This window comes from Nipponia nippon, unplaced genomic scaffold, assembly GCF_047370975.1.
Source record: "Nipponia nippon isolate SJK-2023a ecotype South Korea unplaced genomic scaffold, ASM4737097v1 scaffold_6, whole genome shotgun sequence".
In the NCBI taxonomy this organism is placed as follows: domain Eukaryota; kingdom Metazoa; phylum Chordata; class Aves; order Pelecaniformes; family Threskiornithidae; genus Nipponia; species Nipponia nippon.
Genome location: NW_028262380.1, coordinates 54,867,508 through 54,879,616, shown reverse-complemented (window position 1 = coordinate 54,879,616; position 12,109 = coordinate 54,867,508). Strand labels below are relative to the sequence as shown.

Sequence of the window (12,109 nt, the reverse complement as noted above, 5' to 3'; positions counted from 1 at the left end):
GATGAGTTTTACATCAGACATGTCAAAACGGGTAGTAAAATACAGAGAAAATCCTGCAGAGCAGCTATAAGCATCTCATGGGAACTAGAGATACAGAATCATCAGAACAATTTTGAGTTGCAGTCGGTCTAATTTAGCATGGACTCCCAGCATCTGGCACCAGAGACTTCAGGGGAAAGTACCAGAAACCGTGCAGTGGGTGTGTTACATGCACGTGGGAAGTTCTCCCCTAGTCCTATGCAAACCATAACTATCAGTTTACATTCTGACTCAGAGAAAAATTTGTCCAATTAGTAAGTTAATCCAGGTGATGTGACTGAATGATTTCATCAAGTTTATCTACAAAACTTGCATGTTTTTACCCTGAACTATAACTCTGACAACGAAGTTCACCAATTGTCTCTGAATTAAACACACACTTTCTCACTGATTTTGAGAGAAATTACACATATGAAAAGTTGAAATGATTAGGCTATGTATTTTACTGTGCATTTTAAAGTTATTAAAACAAACAAACAAAACCCAACAAACACTCAACAGCCATCAGACAGTCCTTTCTATTTAAATTAAAGATCAAACTATATTACCAGTGTGGTAATAAGTGAGGCTAGCTGAGGCCTACCGAGTGTGTTTAACAGGAGTTGACGGTTGTATGACAACTGGCCTAACCTGAATCTCCCTCTTTGGTACCTTTAAAGTAAAATAACCAAAGACAATAAAAAAAAAAGGGGGGGGGGGGAAGGAAGAGCACCAAATCATTTTCCCAAAAGCTCGTATTTAAAGGAAACAGGAAAATCTGTTTTCAGAGCAACAAGTCTCCCGGTGTTTATCAAAGCCAAGCAACTCCAGAGCCAGAGCTGATGCAGACACAGAAACGCACACGCTGGAATTTGATGAGCACGCCTCATTTTGTCCCACTAAGCCCTTTTTTTTTTTGGGGGGGGGGGGGGGGGGGGGCGGGAGGCGGACCACCCAAACCTTCAGGCAGAGAAACAGCCGTGCACCCTCTCAGGAACGCTACGGCTGCTCTGCAGCCATCCCGTCCCGCATCGCCCCCAGCCAGGGCAGCAGAGGGGCTCCCGCCCCACCCGCGGCCGCCGGCCCGGCACCCCCCGGGCTCCAACCGCCCCCCGTGAGGGGGAACTTTCTCTGGGGACAAACGGCGGACCCTCCTCTCCCCGAAGCCCGCAGGGACCCCGCGGGCAGGGAGGTAAACCCGGCCACGAAGGGCCGGGCCCGGGCGGCCGGGGGCAGGCGAGGGGAGCTGGTTCCTCCGCCTCGCCGCATGCCCGGAGCCCGGCCCCCCGCTCGCACACCGGTCCCGTTTGCTGACTGGAAATCTCATTCCGGTCCCCCGCACCGCTCCCGTATTTCCCCTCTGCGAAAGGAGAGCGCTGCCCGGAGAGGAAAAACCCGGCCCGCAGCGTGGGGACAGGCGGGCTCCCAGGGGCGGGCAGCCGAGCCGGGAGAGAAGGGGAGCGGAGCCGCCGGCAGGGCGGGGGGGCCTCACCTGAGAGCAGAAGTAGGAACCCTGGATGCCCAGCTTGAGGCAGGTCGGGCACTGCAGCTTGGCCTCGCTACTGCAGCCGGCCGTCTCGCAGACGCGGGTCTCCACCGCCGCCATGCTGCCGGGCTGCCACAGGCGCGGCGCGGCGAGCGGCGGGGGAGGAGCCGCCGCCCGGAGGTGCCGCCGGGCGGGGAGAAGGAGAGGAGGGGAGGAGCGGCGCGGAGCGGCCCTGAGGGCCGCTCCGCGCCGCTCCTCCCCTCCTCTCCTTCTCCCCGCCCGCCTCTCCCTCCGCGCAGACGCGGGGCGAGGCGGGGGAACGGCGGCCGGAGCCTCAGGTGCCCTTCGGGCACCGTAACCTCCCGGAGAGGGCAGGGAGGAGAGCCGGGGCCGAGGGCTGACAGGATCAGCCGGCGGGTGGCTGAGGTAAGAGGAGAAGCCAGACTCCTCATTCCCCATCTCCTCTCTTCAGCCGTTTGGCACGCTGTCGATCAATTAATCTGTAAAAGGTGTTTAAGATGTTATTTTTCTTCCTCGTTGCCATTACTCCGCAAGACCCTACTGTGCAGGTGCGGCGCGCAGGATGGTTTCGCTGGAGATGGGCGCCGGAGTTAACGGCGGCGCGCGTTTCCCTCTGACAGGACGGAGGAAGTTCGTTGTCTTCGCTTCTCGTGTTTTTCGTCAGTGAGGCCGTACCCCAAATTTTTCAGGCATATCTTCTTTATTAGGGAGTGCGGTGTTGGTCTGCAGGGCTGTCTGTGTAGTTTGTAATAATTCTTTTGCTCTGTTTTTAGCTGTGACTGGGAGGGGAGGGGAAAGCCCATCACAAATTCAATATTCAGTAAGGCAGTAACTAAACTTAGAGAAACAGGCTGCAGCGCCACGGTGGTATTATCACAGGAAGGATGCTGGTTTTCTTCCTGGAAAGAGAAAGATTAGATACCAATGATCTGTCATAAAAAGAAGTGTGACTAAACATACATTTTATTCCTCCCATTTACATGGGTTGATCTCAAAAAAGATACTACCTGTGCCTATAAAGCTAACTGTGCTTATGTTCTCTGACTATTGATGTCACAGCTATTGTCGATACGTGCTAAAACATCTCTAACCTAATGTCCAACCTAAACGATTCTATGATTCTGTCACTGCAAGACACTTTTTACTGGTTCAAGAGGAAGCTGCTTTATAAAAGAGCATGGAGAGATGCCTACTGAGTAGGAGAATAACTGCAAAAGACTTCAGAGCACATATTTGCTAGATCCAGCCATTAGTGCTGGGATCCCACTCCTTGTTTAAATCTCGCTTGTTTTCCCACTACCTGGCAGGCACAGCTTATGATTTCAGTCAAAACTTTGCAGGATTGGCTTCTTTCTTCCTGCTTCAGTGTCATTGCCTTCAATGAAACTATACCAATCCTTATTCTGATCTTAGTGCATAAAATATTCTCCTCATTTCCTGGCATCCAGATAACTCCCGGGAAAGTATGGTTCAAAATCCAAAACATAACCTCATCATTTTCTGCAATTGTGTTCTATTCCCTGTGGTCTTCTGGCCCCATCTTTAATAAAAAATATTTATATATCTCCTAGGCTTAGAGATTAAGTGAAAACTTCCACTTACTAACTCCAGAACAGAAAAGCATACATCCTATTCTTTTGTCAGAATAAGTGTATTCATATAAACATACTTGCTATCTTATGACAACGTAATTGGTAAAAAGTGGCTAAGTAGCCCAGCTGATTACAGGACCAAGGCAACAGATGATGAAGTATCCGATCCTGGTTTGTTATGTAATAAACACTTTCACTGGCATGGTCAAAACAACAGAAGGAATTTGATGCCATGTTATTACTGAAGTGTAATTGCAGGTGGGCACCTGTCTTTCTGACAGTTCTCACCTTCATTTCTCCAGTATTGATAATACTTGTATCCGCCTATTATTCCTAGAAAGAGAATACTGTGAGAGTGAATTAGGAAACACTTCTAGGATGCTTGTAAGATACAAAGATGACAACTATTATTTTGTTCAATGAGTGAAAATAGCTACGTATTGGTTGATGCAGCTCATACTGTGATGGCATTTAGGTCCAAATTCTAAAGACAGGCAACCAATTGCCAACCAACATCATTAAATATCTTTAAAGGACACATTCACAGACTGTGATTTTACATATTCCAAACCTAAGTCATTATTAAAGGCTCGGTTTAACCTTCTTAAAGCAAAATGTTACTGAACGGACAGAATCACTCTTAAATGATCCACGTTGCTAGCAGCTATTGTACTGTGTACAGCCCATGAAAAATCAGTGCTCCTTTTCCAAGTAACCAACAAATCGAGCTATCAAGCAGCACAGGACAGGTACCTTCATACAGTTTAGTTGCCGCTTTGTGCCATTTAAAGAACCTTAAGGAGTTGTAGACATCATTTACCTGGTTAAGCAGGGTTTACAAGTACTTGGTGTCACTGACATGGTATAAAAAACCTGAAGTGTACTGGTTGATCTAGTCCAGTGTCTTCTGCTCCAATGTCATCATCTGCCTCTTGATGAGATTTCAGTATAATCATCATTAATAACTTAGGATACTTTACTAAATTTTATGAGTATTTAATTGACATTTAATTTCATGTCTGAGTTTAACTTCAGAATTTATTCCTATTTGTGTCTTTCAGTATCCTTACTGGGAGAACGTCGGTATATGTTTGTGCTCATTTTGTAGTGGTTGACAATGACGCAGGTTAGGAAAAAAGAGGACTCCCATTCTAACTAGTAGACAGTGTTCCTTCTGTTGCTCAGTTTCATTTATTTGCTGCATTTCTGAAGTGCAAAATAAAATCGCGCTGTTTCCCTGCTTACTTGGAGAAGCCAAGGATGCATATATTAATTAAACAATTTACAAATAGACGTAATTTAAAGAACAGTGAACCCCCAAACTGAGAAATTAACAAACTTGCTTACTTGTCCTCCTCAGTGTTTGGAAAGAACACAGACTGCATTTGCGGATCAACCTACAATAACGAACTCTGAAAGATTTGACCTAAGATTTTGTTGTTGTTGTTGTTGTGATGGTTTTTACTTTTAACCAGCCCTATATTATCATCCCCATAGTAAAAATTATGTGGATTCTGTGGTATTTCAGTGCTTTTGTTTTCCAGTTTGGCCTTGATTTTCTGATTTGATAAGTGAACTGATTCACGCCTCCTGGAGGTCCATCCACTGCCGTTTCCCATTATCTGGTGGCACACTCATTCTCACCAGGGAAGTTCACTGACCTTTGCTGTGACCTTCGCTGAGTAGAGCTCTTTTTTTCTCTGTCAGGCTTTTCATGTCACTTTCTGTCTGCCCGTCCCCCTGTGTCACAGACGAACGCACACAGAGGCGCATGAGGCAGAAATTTTATAGCCCATTCATGATCCTTGATTTATGTCAGTGCTGTATTCCTGCTGTCCTCCCACCTTCTCCAACGTGATGCAGGGCTGGGAGTGCGTGAGGTTAGCAAACAAGGGCAGCAGGAGAGGTCAGCAACGTCTCATGGGTCAGAGAGCTGCTGCAAAAAAGCTAGAGCAGCTGGCAGCTAAGACAGCTGCTAGTTAGGAAGAAAATGGCTACTGAATTTGACATTACTTAATTAAGAGAGTGCCTTAGCTCATGTTCCCCCTCCTCACTTTGCTTCTGTACATTGCGGTAGTGGGGGTTGGGCAATCGCACTTTCCCAGTGAAGCTCTTGGGTATAGTAGCTGTCTTCTGTTCAGGCTCATTGAAGACACAATTAAATGCCTCTTTGTTTAGCGATAGCTGAAACAATGCAAGAATACCACCCAGGAGCTAGACCACATGCAAATGCACACTATTGTGGCTTGACCAGATGGTACAGGCACTTACTGAGATTCTCGTACCAAATGCAACAGTTATGTAGGTTGTGTGTGTCTGTATGTGCATGTAAAAAAGAGAAACTGCAAAACCATCACACATGCACACAAAGACGAATGTCTCAAAGATGGCCACAAAAAGATATGTAGCATCATCTTAAAAAATAAGAGTGAAAGAGGAACAGTAGGAAACAGTACTCAGAAGAAAAGACAAACCTGTGGTCAAAGCAAAATAGTCTTACTATGGCCAGAGGAAAAAAAAAGACTTTATAAAACATCTTTTGTAAATGAACAGAGTTGCATTAAAGAAATACCTGTCTCCGTTTTTCCACTGTAAAGAAAAATGATGTGGGATTTCAAAGTCTAATTCTGTAAGTCAAAAGAGGTTGCAATATATTGTAAGCGCTTGCATCACTCTTATTCCTTGCATTGGTGAAGAAACAAACTAAACTAAACTCAAAAGGCCCACTACAGCCACAGTTCAGACTGGAGCAGGCTTATTCAAAGCTAACTCCAAGCATGCTTTCTCAAGTTGTGGTGGAAAGGAAGATCCTGCACATTCTTTTTGTTTTGTTTTGCGTATTCAAGCCGTGCTGCCTCTTGCAGCATATGTATTAACAAAGTGGATCAAAATTTCTGCTATGATTTAAGAACGGTCCTCTCTGAATTCAGGAACACTCTTCCGGTGTCCAAGAATCTTAGCATTTTCCAATATATGCATATGAAGCTGGTTGTTTATCATGGGACAAGAACAAAGGAAAACAAGCTGCATCTTTTTAAACACAATGGTGTTTTATAAAAAGCATTCCTATTTAACCAATAAGTTGCAAGCTTTAAAGAGAGAAACTCCACTGCTTGTAACACTTGAAAGAATCCATGAATATGTCTAGAGGTGATAAAAATTGTTCTTCTTTACTATGGAAACACAATAAAAGTAATGAAGTTCTGGCCCCATGAATTCAATGGGAGTGTTACTGATCTCAACAGGGATTTCACCCAGTTTTTGTCATCAAAGTCAAGGCCATAAGAAAATAGACCTAATAGTAGTAAAATACTAGCAGTGTTTTGTTTCCACTTTAGATATCATGGGCAATACTATGAGACATGAAAAATTCTTTTTATTTTCAGGTTTCAAAATCAAACTAAGATGATCAGATTTTTAATCACACAAAACACAATGATTCTAAAAGTGTTATGTCGCTGATGTGAGTGATCTGCTCCATTTCCACTCAAATCAGTGCGATACAGGTGTGCAGATCAATTAGAGCTTACACTTCCAGACCTCTGACTTTGATGCTGTGCTTTGCAGAATGAAACAGATGTTCCTAACAACGACTTAAATTCAAGCTGAAAACTGATAGAGCTCTAAAGTGTGCAAGGATTACTGAAGAAGAGATACCCAACATTTCTTTACTTCAGACCCTTCTTTTTTTCCACTATAACTTCAAAAGGTGTGAGTTTGTGGATGTATCTGTGATACATCTTTGCCTTCTATCTTGATTTTCCTTTTAGTTTGAAGATGATGTCACCTGCAAGGCAGCCACATCACTTCTGAGGATCTTGCTTATGCGTGTCAGTGACTCGAAGAAAAGACGACAGTAGCGCATAATCCACTCATTGCTACTGTAAGTTGTTGGATAACTTCGGATGTCATCTTTAGAGGCTTTGTGCCTCTGTAACTCAACAAATCAAAGAAAAACCTGTACCAAATCACAACACGTGCTTACTTCCTGTTTGCGTGGTAATAAGGTAGGCCATGTTCTGAACTCAGATGTACTATATTCGTCTATCTTATTAAACACTGTTGGTAAGCATACCTGTCTTATAGGGGACTTTATGCTGCTATCCCTGCATTGCATAAGGAAAATGAAATAGCCAAATGCTATATGACATTCAGTATCAGTTGGTGGTTAACACTCATTCACAGTTCTTCTCAGTAAAATGACATTCGAAGCTATAAAATGTAGGTCTGTACACTTGGTTCATTGAGAATAAAAATACAACGTTAAACAGCAGAAGAAGCTGAAGATAAAATGATCAGAGAGGAAGAGACTTAAAGGCAGGATTAAAACAGGCAGTCAAAGAATGTGCATGGTTGCCAAAAAAGTAAAATGGAATATCAGATCCATCTGGACGCATATTAGGCAAATAAATAGGAAGGCTTAGTAACTCCTGTATTCACATTAAACAGGCTGTAAAGAATTACTAGGAACCAAATTTTTTAAAATAGATAAAATGAAGAGTATGTCACCGGACAAAAAATAATGCTTCTGCATGTACTGACGTACTTTCTGAATGTACAAATCTCATAGATTATCATCTTATTTCGCCATCATAACATGGTTTAACAAACAGCATAGGGAGAAACATTTTCTTTTTTAATTTCTGTTTTATCACTGAGAATGTATGTCCCAGTTCTTTTATTGTGAAAACTTCTTTGGTATTTATTTTATAAAACCATTACAAAAGGTTAAGAACTTAAATATATTTTTGTTGTGCTTTACTTTAGAGACGCCAGGTGACAGATAAAACATTACTTTATTGAACCCTCTGCCTTTGTTAAATAAAAATCAAGTCATAACACCAAAATGAATTCCATGGCAGAAAAAATACAGCAGAAAATTTACTGTTCCAATACGTTTTGATTATAACCAATGGCCATTCAGTGATCTACAAACAAATACAGTAGAAGGCAGCTTTACTCCCAGTAGTAAAGAAACAACAAACACGATACCGCACACCACCATGTTGGCTTGGAGACTACGGCCTCTCCTTGGGATTGTGTACTGATACTGCCAGTAACAGATACTTTTTATTAAAACATTCACATATCCATCCACTGTCTGGAATCCTATAAAAATCCTGAAGTCCTGAAGCGAAGCCATTTGCCTGAGTACCATAAGCCCTTCCCCGTACTTTTGCTGCTGGCACAGTGTACCTGTGGATGTGGATTCACTTGCGTCTCTATAAATATTCTTCCAGTAACCGTCTCACAGTACCACAGCCCCCGTAGGAGTTACTGAGCCAGGCAACATTTTAGTCTGTGTTGGCCAGATTTCAGAGTGACAGGAGGTTCACCTCCCCTTAAAACCATTTTGTTTTTGGAAAAGTGGCTCTTCAAATCAAATCCAATTAACAAACTTATTAGAAATGAAATAATATCTGCATAGGTTAACACGTCAAGCCTAAAGAGGGAGATTTTAGAGGAGTACAAAGAATTACTGACTTGTTCCATAATTAACCAACCCGATGTTGGGTCTGGTTTACTAACAGTGAAATGCCAAGGAGGATCAAGTTGATCAGCAAGGGTGGAAAATACAGCAGGAACAGGAGACTTCGTTGCTTGTATGTAGATTGTACACATTACACCTAGGTGTAATACAGAGCCTGACTAATTGATAACCGTGGTATTAACAGGAGCGCTCAAAGAAAACAGGGCCGTTGCAGAGAAGTTCATAAACTATTTGAGTCAGTGTTCACCAGTGGATATCCTGGAAATGGAAGGGATTTTGAAGAGAAAATGGATGAAACTGATAAAACGAACAGTAAGAAACCACTAGGATCAGATGGAAATTGCTAACAGGTGTGTGTAACTACAGTTCTAAAAGTCTACTGATACCCAGTGTCTGCAGGATGGCAAATGGGGTGTCAGTTTTTAAAAAGAGTTCCGTGGAAGACAGGGTGCCTGACGAGAGCTGGGACGGGAAGCCTGCTCTCTCTCCTTTGCAAATCGGTAGAAGCTTTGGTGGGCAATAGACCTAGTAGACACCTGGATAAATATGATCTACTTGAAAGAGTCAACATGGCTTTTGTCCAGGGAAATTCTGCCTTACAAATGTACTGAATTCCCTGAAGAGTCAACCTACATGTGGAGAAAAGTGGCTTATAAGTTGCATTTCCGAGGGGTAACTCATCTGCTTGGAGCAGATAAGGGAATGCACACCTGTCTGAAGCATCTGCAATATTTATTTCCAGTCACACATTTCTCCCCTAAACAGCTGTTTCTCTCACCTCTTCCCAACTCCTTCCTTAGATACCTTAAGACTTAGTGCTGAATAAGGTGCATCTCAGTCCCTCTGTCACCTCCCTTAACTTCCTCTGTTCTCAGGAATGTGACTTCGTACTTCCTTTCTGTCAGGAGGTGAGCAATACTGTCCTGACCCTGCAAAGTGATTTCAAGGGAGAGAGCTTTAAAAGGTAGATTTCCAGGGCGAACTGAAAGCATTTTAACCACCATAATTACAAATTCCCTGTTCCTCATGCTGTGCCTCCATTTCTAGGTCACCCTGAAGAGGGGATACTGCATGAATATGCAGGAATGAACCTAGTCTTAAAGCCTGAAAACACCCTGCTCCCTAACGAACTCCTTAGCAGGTAAAGCAGAATGAATGCATGCAGATCCCCTACCAGACTTTGTGTGACAGGAACATTTCAGAAGGAAAATGAAATGCCTCTCTTCGGAGGCTCGCAGGCATTCTGCACTGCTACGGCCTTTTCTCGTGGAACCAACTTAGAGCTCAAACGTACATACTGTTATCCCTCTTGTACTGCTGTATTTCTACTGTTCATCTGATCATGTGTCATTTTTGCTCATGAATAGCAGTCTAAAATATCAGATCCACCATACTGCTTAAAAATCTGATTTCTTAAAATAGCTCCATTTAATTTTTAGACCCTTTTTGTAAATTAAGAGTGCTGTGGCAATTCAGATATCCTTTACAGCCTTCTGATCTCCTGTGGAACCATCAAAAATTTCAGCCATGGTAAGTCTCCTTTTCTGCTTGATTTCTGCAGGGCTGCGCCCTGCTATTTGCACATAGCAAAACGATCGTTTTCTTCCACAGTGGCTGGAACAAATTTCTCAGAACTTCTAATTCATTTAATTGAGGGCCAAGGGCTGGGGAAAATGTAGCTGCTGCAACCCCCGTGGTTGTTGTTATTATGGTCAGAAATATAATTCTAACTGGTGGTGGAAAGAGACTGAGTCAGCTAAACAGTAGAGCAGAACATCGGCAGTGTGAAGTGTTAAGGCCTCTTAGTTTTAAAATGACAGCCCTTCTATCTATGTCTTTTCCTCTCTTTGAGAGGGCTCCACCTTTCAGGGTTCTGTATTTTGAGGTATTACCTTCCGAGCAAATAGGAACAGGCATGATTGCTCTCCCAGAAACATAGCTTGTTAGTAAACTAGTTTTAGAGTTGTTACTGACAGACAAATGCTGAATGTAAGCCTGCCTCTCTCCTTTCAGACACATCCAGACCAAAGGACAAAGACACATCTGCATGGCAGTTCCTGTGCAGGCATGACAGCAGATAAACCCCAAAACGTCCCGTGGCCCACCAAGCAGTAGACATTTGGCTAGAGGACAGTGTGCCCAGGTGAGCCTCGCAGTGCCTTCAACTGCCAGGCGGGCTTAGGAATGCGGTGTCCCATGTGGTCCGGAGGGTGGGAGCTGACAGTGTCTGGAGCTGTCCTTGAGCGACGCAGTGCCCGTGCAGCCCTTGTACAGACACGTCCTTAGAGCTAAGTGCAATTCCTGACACTCTGAATTACTGGGGAGAGCCTGTTTTGTGCCAGACAGAGAGACGTGCCTAACAGTTGTGAATTGCTGTGCCTCGTTTGCCAACAACCGAAGCACTCAGCTGGTAGCGTTGTACGCCTGTGCCTGCCCAGCCTGCGCAGCCTGGCGGCGTCGCGTTTCCATGCTGGGAAGAGGTCTGGCTGAGTATTACCTTCTTCTGCTCCCCATGGTACAAGAAGGAAATCGGGGCACGTGAGCTAAGAGGGATCTGCAGCACACTTTGACCAAGTCCCTGCTGTCGATGATTGGGCCAGGGCTTGGCAATTTGCTCATAACGTTCCAAGCTTCAGCACACCTAATCGTCAAAGCTGTCTAGTCCTTCCTTGGCTGGAGAGCACCTCTCCCTTCCCTTTTCCCATGCGCCTCAGACGAGCTCTGCTGACAGGCCTGGGAAGTCAGATGCGGTGGCTGAGGGTAGGGCGGGTTTCCATGTTTGCATCCTTTCACAAGAAAAAGGTCTCGGACGGGCTGGGCGTACCTCTGCTGACGGATGCCTTCCCACGGAGCTGGGACAGCGAGAGGAGGGGACGGGAAGCGCCTCTCGCTTGTCTCTCACCCGACGACCTCCCGTTTCCCCGCGCAGGGAAGGCATCCCGCCTCCCGGCCTCGTTCACTGCTGTCCCGCCCCGCGAGGCCTCTGACCGTGCCCGCACACCGGCAGCCTCGCGCTTTGGACGCGCTGACGCTCCCAACGCCAAATTTGCCGCAGCTGCCTCCTGGCCCTTAGGTTTGAGAAGAAGCAGCAGGTTTCTCTGTTTGCTGCCTCTGTTGGCCTGGTGAGCCTAGGTCAGCGGCCGTGTCTCGGTCCGGCCTGAGTACCGAGTAAATTAAATGTGGAATCGGCAAAATACCAAGTTAAATGAAACAAATAAAGCGCACGGACGGAAACGCGGGGCTCCTCTGCGGTGGACGGTGCATTCGCATCGGTGCTCAGGCGCCCGGCGGTTTTCCCCGGGGAACGGGAGGCAGCTGAAACCCCCTCCCTCGGGCCCCTGCCCGGCCGCGGGGCCGCAGGTCCCGCCGCCCGCTGCCGAGGGCAAGGCCGGGGCCATCAACCGGCGCGCGCGCGGCGCCGGGCGGCCTCCGCACGCTTGCGTATGCCCCGCGCCGGGAGGGCGGGGCGCTGCCAGCCCCCACGTGACGGCGTCCGGCCGG

General features: G+C 45.5%; 1 protein-coding gene and 1 long non-coding RNA gene across 2 annotated transcripts in view; one reads left to right on the top strand and one right to left on the bottom strand.

Moving 5' to 3' along the window:
- Positions 1 to 1,694, bottom strand: part of METAP1 (methionyl aminopeptidase 1) — a 28,266-nt gene extending 26,572 nt beyond the window's left edge. The window contains exon 1 of the mRNA XM_087736596.1: positions 1,511 to 1,694. Coding sequence (XP_087592722.1) covers positions 1,511 to 1,624 — 114 coding nt within the window. The 5' untranslated portion in view covers positions 1,625 to 1,694. The remainder of the gene's footprint in view (positions 1 to 1,510) is intronic.
- Positions 1,695 to 1,792: 98 nt separating this feature from the next.
- LOC148051478 (uncharacterized) lies at positions 1,793 to 12,074 on the top strand. The gene is made up of 4 exons (XR_015699623.1): positions 1,793 to 1,930; positions 6,888 to 7,124; positions 8,793 to 10,751; positions 11,538 to 12,074. It is a non-coding gene; the product is annotated as an uncharacterized LOC148051478 (long non-coding RNA).
- The last annotated feature ends 35 nt before the right edge of the window (positions 12,075 to 12,109 follow it).